General features: G+C 40.8%; 1 protein-coding gene and 1 long non-coding RNA gene across 2 annotated transcripts in view; both read left to right on the top strand.

Annotated features, from left to right (window-relative positions):
* LOC144542346 (uncharacterized) overlaps positions 1 to 5,669 on the top strand; it is a 36,149-nt gene extending 30,480 nt beyond the window's left edge. The window contains exons 9-11 of the long non-coding RNA XR_013507198.1: positions 112 to 144; positions 5,413 to 5,451; positions 5,624 to 5,669. This is a non-coding gene — a long non-coding RNA (uncharacterized LOC144542346). The remainder of the gene's footprint in view (positions 1 to 111; positions 145 to 5,412; positions 5,452 to 5,623) is intronic.
* Positions 5,670 to 6,991: 1,322 nt separating this feature from the next.
* LOC139913411 (uncharacterized) overlaps positions 6,992 to 12,715 on the top strand; it is a 30,143-nt gene continuing 24,419 nt past the window's right edge. The window contains exons 1-7 of the mRNA XM_078288917.1: positions 6,992 to 7,030; positions 8,056 to 8,109; positions 8,591 to 8,644; positions 9,533 to 9,613; positions 11,363 to 11,404; positions 12,028 to 12,105; positions 12,499 to 12,534. Of these exons, the coding sequence (XP_078145043.1) occupies positions 6,992 to 7,030; positions 8,056 to 8,109; positions 8,591 to 8,644; positions 9,533 to 9,613; positions 11,363 to 11,404; positions 12,028 to 12,105; positions 12,499 to 12,534 (384 nt within the window). The remainder of the gene's footprint in view (positions 7,031 to 8,055; positions 8,110 to 8,590; positions 8,645 to 9,532; positions 9,614 to 11,362; positions 11,405 to 12,027; positions 12,106 to 12,498; positions 12,535 to 12,715) is intronic.

Below are 12,715 nucleotides of genomic sequence, written 5' to 3'. Positions count from 1 at the left end.
TCTTCGATGTCTGTCTGTCTGTCTGTCTGTCTATCTATCTATCTATCTATCTATCTATCTATCTATCTATCATATTTGGTGATTGATAATGTGTTTATATTCTCTTTCTAGGGTGAAGTTGGCCCTAGAGGTCCTCCCGGCCCTGTAAGTACAATATTTTGGGTAGAGACCTCATTGTGTCATTCAGTGTCAATAAATAAAGAGTTTTCATCAAGGCTGTCATGAGAGTGTATGGAGAGCGGTTACCAGTGGTTTTGAGGGATGTGCCACCATGTTGGAGGACTAACAACAAAAGGAGAGATTGTAACATTAACGCCTCTTTCTTCTTCACAAACCAAAGAAAATGATAATTTCTGTGCAGCAGAGTAGTATAGTAAGCTGTTCAAATTATAGTGTGAAAGGAGGGTTAGAGCATGGGCACAGCACAGAAGAGTTTTGTTGTCACTCCTCCAACATGGTGGCACGTCCCTCATAACCACTTGACAGACATTCTTTGACACGCTATAGATTTGTTCTATCTTTAGATGGATTGTTTTTGGGATAAAAAACATCCTTATTTTTCTGTACATGTACCGGATCGATGTCGATAAGGGGCATGAAACATGTGCAACCTTGTGAGGCAGTGGAGATAGGTGGTGTTGAATTTTTCCAGGGAAGAGCTTCCTTGGTTTTTTTTTTTTTCAGGTAGTATCTCACTGATAATTGGCAGCAAGCTCCCAGTAAGTAATTTTTGAAACAATGTACACAGCAGAAAAGATACGCAATATACAGCAATTCACAGCAATAGACAAAATACAAAATAAAGTGGTTTGCATTGGCGCTGAAAGCTGTAAACTGTGATTTGCTGTGTGTCTAATATCAAGTGAACACAGCTGCACTAGGCAGCACTCTTTGGTGTTATTATAATCTCTTAATTAATGTCCCTACATGTAGAATTTTTACCTCAATACATCATTCTCAAATTAACTTTGATAGCGTAGTATAATGGCTGTAGAAAAATTAGACCATCGCTGTGAAAATTGGTTAATTCTGTGTTGCTTTCAATTTGTTTATTCTATTTGTCCCTTGTGGGACTGACTTTCAAGACAAAGATAGAGCCTCAACCAAAATAGAAAGAGGACTCACTTTGAATTGCTCTGCTTGTTTGTCAGGAAACAAAAACACAGACAAGTCCAGATGCTGTCCAGTCCCACAACACCTAACTAGGTGTGCAGCATCAACTGTTGCTGTGGTTGAAGTTACTACAGACGGAATAATCAGGATAACCACATCATTCACCAATGTATTGTCAAGAAAAATAGATCCACTACTATACAGCTAGGCTCCATGTACGTTAGCTGTGTTTCAGCATCATAGTAGCCTGCAAAAATGTTTCGTTAGCATTGCCCAAACATAAAGAAAAATAAACTCCACATCTGTTAGGAAAAACTGGTTGGTTAGTTCAGACTAAGTTGTAACTAAAACATTCACTAGCAAAAATATTTGTTATCGCTGGGAGCCCTAGAGGTAAGAGAGAGATTGTCACTTGGCTGACTGATCGACTGACTGACCTGAATTTGGCTCCTGATGAACACGTCTTGTACTGTGGGAAAAAATAACTCGCCTCCTTACACAAGTTCATTCCAGTTCCATTATTCAGTTTACATTATGACAATTTCATGTCACCTCCTCTGTATACAGATTTGTCTTCTCTCTGCAGTCAGCAGAGGGGAAAACGAGTGGCGAGTCTCTTTGCGACAGCTGACGTAAAACACTACCACTAAGAGACTCAAGGGGTCGACAAAGTCACCAAGTTTCAAATTCTACTGGTAGTAGCTTTAAACAAGAAATTGCACTTAAACGTACATACTTGTACGTGCAAATCATAGAATAAGACAGCATTTTTGTGGAAAGACGCAGGTCCTGCTGTCAGTGAAGCAGCAGGTACTGTATAAGCAGTGAAACCCTGAGTCTGGTCTGATCAGTGTTGAGAGTAATGTAGAGTTGGTGGTTCTGGGATGTTGGATCTCACTGCTGAGCCATTTTAATGTCTAGAGACAATAAAACATTACAATAATTAATTAAACATCTGTGATGGGGTGTCGATGACTCCAATGACATGCTGTAACCATGAATACCCACACTGAAAAAGAACAAAGAAAAGTAACAAATGCATCATGTCATGTCATAGTTGTGAGCATAATGCCCATGTGTCATGTGCTGAAGAGACTGATGCAAACCTCATTTAGATGACTGTCCTAGTGGGATTCGGTCTACTGGTCTACAGTCTATTGAGTGTCTGAAGGCTTCAGACCTGAACTTTAATACAAAGCTTCATGTCTCTCATTTTTATTCTCATCCTCATGGCTTGTTAGCAGGCAATTTTTATGGAAATTAGGCAACTTAATTATATGGTGAAAAAATATCCCCCTCTCTCCACTGGTTTCACTGGTTTCTATCTAGCCAATAATAGGTACACTTACTTTAAAGAGCAGATATCATGGTGGGCGACTTTAATGGCTGTTCTAAACAGCGAAGTCTTGCTTTGCAATTATTTTTGAACAGTTTTCTCTTTAGGTCCCTCAAATTGGACCAAATTACACTGAAAGCGTTGCATTTCAATTGATCTTGGGGGGAAGGAAATTAAGGTTCTATCATAATTGACATATTCAATTATGTTCATTGTTGTGTACTGAGGTGTGGACCACCCAGGGTATGGAAGAGGTATGCCATAGCACACATTAATGTGGCCGACATTAGTCATTTGATAAATGAGGCTGTTTGAATATTTACTACCAGTCTCTCTGTCTGTGCTCTCTGCTTTCCCGTGGCAGATAATTTTGGCAGTTAAGCATTGATTTCCCTTACACAGCAGAAGCGAGGGTTCAGATCATTACCCTCCCTTCATAAACCTTCTTGTGCCTCTGTTTATTAGTGCCGGGGAGGAGCAGCGGGCTTATAGGCATGCATGGCCATCAACTCCCCCAGCACCCTTAAAGTGGCAAAACATTCTTTTTAGCTCTGAGACAGTCCTATTTTTATAGCTGACAGTATTGCTTTAGAATAGAATTTTACAATCTATTAAACTGAATCTGTTAAGTTGTGTTGATGGTAAAAGGCTGTAGTATGCAGTGTTTCATCACTCTTGAGAAAAATGGTTTTGTGTGTGTGTGTGTGTGCGTGTGTGTGCATGTGCGTGTGTTTGCAGCAGGGTTCATTTTTTCATTTTGCCTTTGTAACAATAGATTTCACTTTCTGAATGCTGGAGCCTAACGGTTTCTTCCCACAATATAGGATCAAGCTGAGAGGAGATGAACATGGAGAGAAGCTGTGATGTGGTCACAGACTAATGGCACTGAGACATTGTTAGGCGGGACAGGTGACAGCAACGGCTTTGACGAGAAGCTGCACGTCGGATGAGGGCTAATTATTTAAACTCTCCACTTGGACAGTTGAGGATTCAGTGCCAAGTTACTTGAGGTTATTTTGACCATAGTTGACGAAGGAGGGTTCTTGTTTCTCGCTTCTCGTTCACTTCATCCACCTAGATTTTCCCAGCTGGGATGGGGATTTGACCCCGCAACCTACCAGTTGCAAGTTTGCTTCTCTTGTCATTAGGCTACATCCACTTACAGTTTTTTACAATTGGTTACAAACTTTTCTCAATACTGAGTCCACTTTTTCAAAACTCTTCACACTGTTGTCTGTACCAACATGCAGCTTGGCACAACAGTTCATTTCACACCCAAAATGCACCAAAATGCACCAAAACTACCAAAACACTGCATACTTGTGTCAAAATCAAATAATTCTACCAAAACGCCAGCACTAGTTTTCTCCAACAGCAACACGTTGTCACTCATAACACAATTACCTAGAAAACACTAACAACAGGTAGCATTACAGTAGATGCATCATTTTATGGCAATCTTTGATGTAGTAAATCATTTTGTGCTCTCTAGTTTTTTGTTGTGTGTATATATATGTTTTGTTGTTATTGTTAATTGTATAAGAAATGTGTACATTGTCTTATTTTACAGTAAACAAAGTTCCCATTACAAAATACAGTAAGAATGGTACCTGTGTATAGAATGTACTACAGTATACTACAGGAACAAGTCATAGGAATGCAACAGGAAAACAGGAAAAGCTTCAATGTGCTTTTTTTTGCTATAAAGTAATTCAAAAATAGTAAATTAAAGTAAATTAAAATTGCTGTAAGGAAAACAAAAGTCAATACTGTAATAGTTTGCTCAAAAAACAAAACAAAACATACAAATCATGTTATGTAGTCCACCCGGTCTCCTGCGTTTGGCCACATGTTTTCGTCCACATCACACCTACTGTATATGTGGTAATGAGATGGGACTAAGATGGGAATCACCTGTGGTTGGTCTCATTTACATAATTTCAATCAATCATTTTTCACTATTTGATTTTGAATGTATTTCAATGGAATGGGATGGCAAATTGCTGTCCACTTGAATGTATGTTAGGTTTTGAACTTAAATTTAAGTTTTGAAAAGAGTATGTAAGCATTTGCAAAATGGGCTGTAGATACACATGGTTCTGCTGGTGGTTGACTGAGAAAAGAATTCAAGAATTTTGAAAGCTGTGGTCATTGAATGTCTTTTGTGTTAAACCAATGCATTTTGTGTTAAAGCAAGGCAAGAGTCAGTCACAGTTTGGTCCGCATAGACTTCTGTTGTGCTAACAGTGTGAAGAGTTTTGAAAAAGTGAGTCTAGCATTGAGACATGCTTGTAACCAATTGTAAAAAACTGTAAGACTGCATTGTCAACTGTAAGTGCATGTGTTTAGAATTAACCTGAGGCTGGGGAAATTTAGATTTAGTTTTGATCAACACAGATGAAATTAGATTTGCTATCTAGATTGCTTTGCTCAGTTTGTGATACATGGGGCCAAAATACATTGGAACCTCTGATTTGAGGGGGATGTTGTGAGGGAAAGTTGCTCTGTAGGAACACTTTGGTTTCTACTCTTCAGTTTCTCCTCTTCAGTTGCAATAGTTTCGAGCATCAGTCTACCTCAGCTGGTTGCCAACCTTTCCCCTTCCATTTTATTCAGTTTTGTTACTAAACGCCCCAGTCCAGTGACCTTGCACTCCATTTCTAAGCTTTTCAAAATGTGTTATATAAATAAATTATTATAATTTTTCTAAAAACATCCCATCTCAAAGAGCAATTTATTTTTGTCTCTGCCAATCAAATTGAGGTTCAGATTGGTGAGGTTCAGATTGGTAACAGGGAAGTCAGGTGCGGCTTGTGTCTTTTTGAGTTTGCAAGAAACAGTTGTTACTTCTGCTTTGCCTTGAAAACCAATCAATTGCTCATAAAGGCTGAGTTTTATTTAATTGTTTGTGAGATTACTGGTGGGTGGTTTGGAGAACATTGTGTCTCTTTCATTGCTTCTAGGTGATGACAGCTCACGGATTAAGACAGCTCTCTGGAACTGTAAGCACATGTTTATATCATAAAGCTTGAAATGCTTCTCTCTTTTCTGTGGTCGTACTTCAAATCTTACTCAAGGTACAGCTGTAGAATCTTTGGGAATTCAAGTAATCGTTAAAGCATATCAGCAACTGAATCAGATTTTAAAGTGGTCTTTTTTTCTCTCATGTATGAGGATGAAATGAAGGAGAAGGGCCAGAAGGGAGAAATGGGAGATCAGGTAACTATCTTCCTCATTATTATTCCTTATTACAGACAAGCACTGATTTACAACATTGCACCCAGAATTTGACACCACAGCATGAAAAATGTTTTATATTTTTTAATATAATATCAAACAATGCAGTGTTGATATTTGACTTAGCAAGAACAATTGAACGGCACCTGCTGTTCAAATAGAGCTTGATGTGGTCTCTGTGCTCTGCAGACGTGGCGCGCAGAATAAATTGGTGTACAAGTTTTGTTGGAAGCTCACAAAACAGATGCATCTATTGTACATGAGGCAGGCAGATTATAAAGGCAGCTGATGCAGCTATTGACCATCAAATTGACATCAAGAGACTGTCTTCTAATATGACAAAATGAAAAAAGAAAACCAAATTATATGTATAAATATATGAATCTGCAAATAAAAGATGTATTCAATCATGGCAGGCATCCAAAGTAAGCAAGCATTGTAAGTGTGCATGGTATGAAGGCACAGGGCATGAAGTGTTATTTCATAGGGTTACATCTTTAAAAAGTCGCTCATTTGATTTGATCCACATTGTCAGAGCACAGAAGCAAACATGAAAAAGGAAATACTCAAGTGCCCTACTGTTCTCAGTCTGCACATAATATAAGAGAACGTTGTGAAGGTCCTTGACCACAATGTTTTTTTCCCCATTTAATCTTGATAGGAGTCAGCAAGTAGAATGCTTTACCTAAGTATTTTCCTTTTACATGTCTTGGGGGATGATGGTTGTCTGTCTCCTTTACCTTGTACAGGGGGAGAGAGGAGCTCAAGGACGGCAAGGCTTCAAGGTAACTTGTTGGATGGCTGAAGAGACTCGAGATGTACACTGATATAATATTCCTTTGGTATCCATATCCATTCTTCACAAAATCATGTTCCTTGGTCCATAATTGATGCCCATTGTGTACCTCTGCATGTAGCCTGCTGCAATGTATGTGTCACTGTTGTCAGAATAAGGTAGTATAGATTTTGTTGATGCTAAGGCATTATTGACAAAAAGCCCCTGCAGTAAGAGCTGTATGAAGCCTTGGCAGGGGATATGTTTTCTGTGCTGTATTTCCATTGAACTCAGACAGAAAACATGTATTTTCTGCAGGGCCCCACTCAGCAGTACATGCTCTAGTGTAATTGTTCAGAAAACAAAAACCTCAAGTCAAAAGTCTGTTGTCTCTCCCCCCCCCCCCCCCCCCCCCCCCCCGCCCCCCCCCCCCCCCCCTCTCTCTCTCTCTCTCTCTCTCTCTCTCTCTCTCTCTCTGTCTTTCTCTCTCTCTCCCTACCACCCACTTTTTGGATGGGTTAAAGGGAAGCATGGGGCTGCCAGGCCTAAAAGGAGATCAAGGACCAGAGGTGAGTTCTTTCATACCCATCTCATGTCTGCAGGTTAAAAGGAGCAGTTTAAAAATCTGTTGAACGAAAACGGGGGTGAGACAATACCTAGAAGGGTCACAGCCACAACAGTGACTGCGCTGAAATCATCCTGGCTAATCACCATGGCTAAGATTGAGTGTGTTGACCAGCACATTAATATCAATTTTAGTTTTAAAATATTCCATTAAGAGTTGGCACATGTAAGTGCCAATCTCATTTACAATATCTTGGATAAACTTTTTAGAAAAGCCAAATACAACTGCTGGAATATGCCAATATCCAGTATACTCAGACATGAAAACATCTTATCAAATTCGCTGTTGGCTTCTTCAGCTGGTTTTCGTTCCATGAATATGAATATATGATGAATATGAATAGCTAATCTATTGCAAATGCATTTAAACACACTGAATTGTATGCAAACTATTATCATTCAGGAGACTGAAATATCCTTTTGAAATTCATGTAAATATCATACCACGTTCATAATAATGTGTCCTATGGCCTATGAGAAACCCGAATAAGATCACTTGGATATCCTGATATTAGCCAGGACACTGAGGCATGTATACTCCTTTTCTCAGCTAGTATTAGTTAACTAAGCATAAGCTCAGTTTCCATGGTAATGTGTGGAACATTCAGTTTATCCATGTATGCAAGGACAATAATGAGTGGGAGAAAAGAATGCATATAAACAGCTTATCCAGAATAAGACCATAACCAGGATATAAGCTTTTATCTGAACTCTGTGCATGCAGACCTACAGCTGCTCATACATGATGCAACCTCAACATACAGTAACTGCCTTGACACTAACTATGGTTTATTAAAAAGGCCGTGGCTGCAGGGGCAGGACTTAACCGAGACTGCTATTTAAAAACACTCTGGGAAGTCAGCCTCCAGTGAAGTTGGCTGGGCTTTAACATTGAAAGCTCTTTCACTGTGATCACTTAGCAAAGGGAGCAAATAACCAAAAGTATCTGTTTTCACTTGCTTTTTTCCAGGGGAAAGAAGGTCCACCTAGCCCCATCGGACTCCCAGGACTCCCAGGCGAGGCAGTAAGTATACACACTGCTGTAGCCTTCAGCTGCATGTCAAGCTTCCCCTCCTCTCATTGCCTTATCTGTCACCTTGCCATTTCCGCTATTCCCCGATTCAGCCTGCCAGAAGGGAAGAGAGAGATAAGTAGATAAACTGCAACAGGCAGAGACAGAGAGGAAGTAGGAAGAAAAGTCCAGAATTTTTACACAGACGATCAGTAATCAAATTTAAGAATTAATTAGTGGAAAGAGGCAAATCTGAGCGCTTTATGCCAGGAACGGAGGCAGAGGCCCAATCTGTTCTCCACACCTGCTTCAGTAATGAGCATCTGTCTTTATTCAAAAGCAGGGAGGGAAAAGAGGCATTTCATAAATCCTGGCTAAGGGAAATTATGTTGGAACACGGCAGCCCGCTGAAGCAGTGAGGAGGAGGAGATAAATGTGTGTGAGGAGATGAAGGCCCGGTGATAGATGTGTCTCTTTTCACCACTATTTACAGGGCTCGTCAGGGGAGCCGGGGGTGCCTGGGAGAGATGGCCTGAAAGGAGAAAAGGTAGGTAAACTTCAAATCAAGTTCTCACCTCAGAGAAAAATGTGCAGCTATGATGTTTTATCACAGGTTGAACATGCTAGACAACTTGTGAAGACACTTTTCCAGATTACTAACCCCGCATGCCATCTTCAATCACGTTGTAACGTTGTGTTTTCATCTTTTGATGCCTCTGACTACTCTGTTATTTGTACACAAATTTGTTGTTGCAGTAGGACTTGTTCCAAATACTGTGCTGAAAGTGGAAAAATGCTCAGCTGACATGCTTGTTTGATGGGGTTTTGGCACTTGTCAAAATAAGGGAAGCCTTACTCAAGGCACCCCACCCACTAGAGTCAGTCTGCTGCAACAGTAAACCTAAACATGCTTCAGCCTCCTACATCCATCCACATTTCTAATCCTTCTGGTTTTTTTGTTTCCTTTTTTTAAGGGGGGTTACATAAAAACTAAGCAGATTTCCCTCTTGAGATAGAGTATCGTAAACATTTGATTTACAATATATTAATGACAAGAGGCAATTTTTAGTGATATATTTGAGCCTTGTCTAGAGAGGCAGGAGACAGCAAGCAGTCAGCGCTGCTCCTGCCTAGTGGGAAGAGATTCCCAGCCTACAGCCTGGTATAGGACGTGGTGATGGATTTGTAAGCGTCCATGTAGTCACAAAAGCTGCCGCCTGTAATAAACCATTTTTAATGTTTACACCTATTGATGTGTGATTTAACTCTGGGTAAGTGGCATCTGCCCCTGCTTTACCTTCCTGACTCCTCCCTGCCCCCTGCCCCCCGCCCCCCGTGTGTCACCCAGCGCACTTTGCTGAGACAGCAGAGCCAATCTGAACGTTTGTGCAGGAACCCCTGAATACTGTCTGTCTGTCTGTCTGTCTGTCTGTAGGGGGACTCTGGAGGAGTGATAGGGCCCCAGGGATTACCTGGACCTAAGGGCGAGCCTGGAGAGCCTGCACCTGGATATATGGTGGGTACCAGATTAAGAGTTTAGACAATCATCTTTATCTGACCTTGTTGGCTTTGGCCCTGGAGCCACAGGATACACAGATAGCTGTGCTCAAGAAAATATTAGACCATGAGTCAAAACCACTATTGGACAGGAACACACACATACATACACACACACACAAAATCCAATACAAATTCATAGAGCGTAGATCATCTGCAAACAGCTGGGACAGCAGCAGACAAGTCAAAAGAGACCACCTCCTCCAGCTGCCTAGCTGCCATGACATTATGGAGATGCAATGCCATTAAGTAATCCACCATTGGATAACCCCAGCCTGGGTAATCACCTATCCACTCCCATTTTGGAGCTTATAGCTGTTGAGGCACTCTCTTTTATGGACATGGCTTTGCATATAGAAGTGTTCATTACAGCATCACCAAACGGCAGCGCGTGTGCAGCCAAGGCCGCAGTCTTGGTTGACAGCGCTCGCACTGTTCAATCACCAGCAAGTACTCCATGGCTTTAAACAATCGTGTTTGTTTGTGTGCGGAAACGCTAAACTAAACATTAAGCTTGACAGCAGACCTACTCATCAAGCTCGGGGTAATGTGTTCAGTTGCGCAGAGTAATAAGGGAAAGATTGCATTCAGGCAGAAGTATTTAAACCTCTTTAATGTACTCCAGCACTGTGAAAATGAGAGCAGGATTGGGACAGGAGAGCAGTGTGTGTGTGTGTGTGTGTGTGTGTGTCGGCTGTTTACAACAGCCCAGTGGCTACTCTGGTTGATAAGTAGTCAAAAAGCTGACAAAGAAAGTCCATCCATAGATCCAAGCAGTCCGTGACACACTTAAGAGTCTTCTTCTGCATGTGGGTGCATTGAGGAAAAATGGATCAAAGCCTTAAATAGAAAAGAGATTCCCACACACTGTATAGTCTTATGTAAGACAAAGCAAGAAAAAAGCTATAAACAGAGAACCTGATGCAGACAGTCTCAGTGTCTTCAAGCTGCTTTAATGAGTCAGCCTGCTCATGTAGCTAATGTCACTTCATTGATTTTACCTTTAAATGAATAATGACCAATTTGCTCTTCGTTTTCTTTGACTTGTATTATTTGCAAGGATTAGCAATCTGTCTCCCCACTGAAGTACTAGCGTGAAGGTTTTTGTTTCATTACAGAGAGCCGAATGGATAATTTGTAGTGGAACATATTAGCTCTCCGGTATTTTTTTTCAAAAGAATAAACAAAGAGTTACAGGATCGTATCATTTGTTTTTTCAAATTTCTTTGTTTCCCAAACTCTATTTTATGTTCAGGGGAATTAGTACATTTCTCACTAAAACTTCAGAACTGCTGTGTTAGTTCAAATCCAACTTTGGAACAGCTAATTTACATTGTGCAATGTAGGACTTGTAACACTAATACATGCTGACCACAGAAATCAATGTCCCATCTGAAGTGTATAGTAAATAGTGCTTACAGTAGCCTCAGTCCCAATCAAGGTTTTTCTCTGTGGTATGGCATTATCAGTCTGTCTCTCTACATAGAAACTATTAAAAATGTTGTAAAGAGTATTGAACATGAGCTCGCTATGCAGCGCAGTGTTCAGACTGTTTGCACTGTGGGGTGTAGCTCATAGAGATTCAATATTCCAATTTAAATTCCAGCAGTGGAACAGTGTTTTGGGCTGCACCTCGGCTCTCAAAGTGAATTGTTGCTGAATGGGCTGTGAATCCCTCTTCTGATGACTTTTTCCTGTGGCTTTGCAGGGCGATGGGATGCCTCTAACCAGAGGGGCTCGCGGGCCCAAGGTAGGATCCTCTGTGGTGGAGCAGGACCAATGCAAACCATCCTATCTTAGCTTCTCCAGATAGATCAGTACTATTTACAGTGGCTATGCTTCACCTTTAGCGTCTTTAACTCTTTAAAATCTGTCTGTAACTGTGCAGGTACAGGATAGGCATTATAATATGATTTGAATAGCCAAGCTGTGCTACTGTGTGGCACTTGATAAATGTAAATGAAAGTAGGGATTATAGTGTTTTCTGATGAAATGACGTATGCCATGCTAGGTGGCAGGTTTGGATAATGAAGTGCTTAAGATATCCCAATTCTTGCTGTAATGGCACTGCCATGAAAAAAATGGTCTTTTAGATTTGAATATACTGTGTAACTCAGTACAAGACATGCAATAGTTTAAATGAAATAGATAAAGAATATAAAGAATGTGTGCGTGCCATTGACCTAGAATATAGAGTTGTATTTCATATCCTTGAAGCTACTTAAGCTGAAACATAAGGAGAAAATGAGTTCCGGCATAGTCTAAATACTTAATGATCATGCAGCGCGGTAGCTCTCCATGAGCTCTCCTTCAATGGGTTCATTGGTATCATCAGAACCCCCCTGACTGTTTCTTTGTGGTTTCTTTTGTCAGGGTGAGAGAGGAGTCCCAGGACTGCCAGGAGACCACGGTGAAAAAGGCGAGCCTGGAGAGGGTGTCATAGGCCCCCCTGTGAGTGCGCTGTTGTATCGATCGCTCTGTGTTTCCCACATTCATCATTTAGGTCGAACCGTCAAATCTTTTAATTCAGAGTCTCGTCTCCAGGCACTCAAAAAAAGAGATCCAATATCATAGTTCATTAAATATACTGTTAGATGGGAAAAGCAGGTCAGTGCTGTGAAGTGCTGCCGTGTTACGCTCTGCTCTTCATCATATATGCTCAGTGCTGCTAGTTTTGAACCTCACAGATTTAAGTGTGGGTGAGTTTGCTTTGTTTTTTTTGAAATACAGGATTGTTGGAAACAGGGAATCAATAGAGCAAGAGGTTGTCTAACACAATTCCTTTATTGGATCCTGGGTGCTAGAGGGCAGATGGTGTTAACAAGATGTGTGATGTGTTCTTAGGGCCCCGTGGGACCTTCAGGAAAGCCAGGAATTGAGGTCTGTGGAAGAATTCCCTGGATCCACAACACACAAAAGTTCATTTTCAGTGATTTCCAGTTCTTTGATGTTGTGGCTAGTGTGCAATTACTTTACATTACACAAAATGCTGGGCAGCATCTACAGATAGCTGTGTTGAACATTATCGTCAAACTCATTAGAGTATCTGGCCGTTTCTTAG

Source organism: Centroberyx gerrardi, chromosome 15 (genome assembly GCF_048128805.1).
Source record: "Centroberyx gerrardi isolate f3 chromosome 15, fCenGer3.hap1.cur.20231027, whole genome shotgun sequence".
Lineage (NCBI taxonomy): Eukaryota > Metazoa > Chordata > Actinopteri > Beryciformes > Berycidae > Centroberyx > Centroberyx gerrardi.
This window is presented reverse-complemented; position numbering and strand designations above follow the sequence as displayed.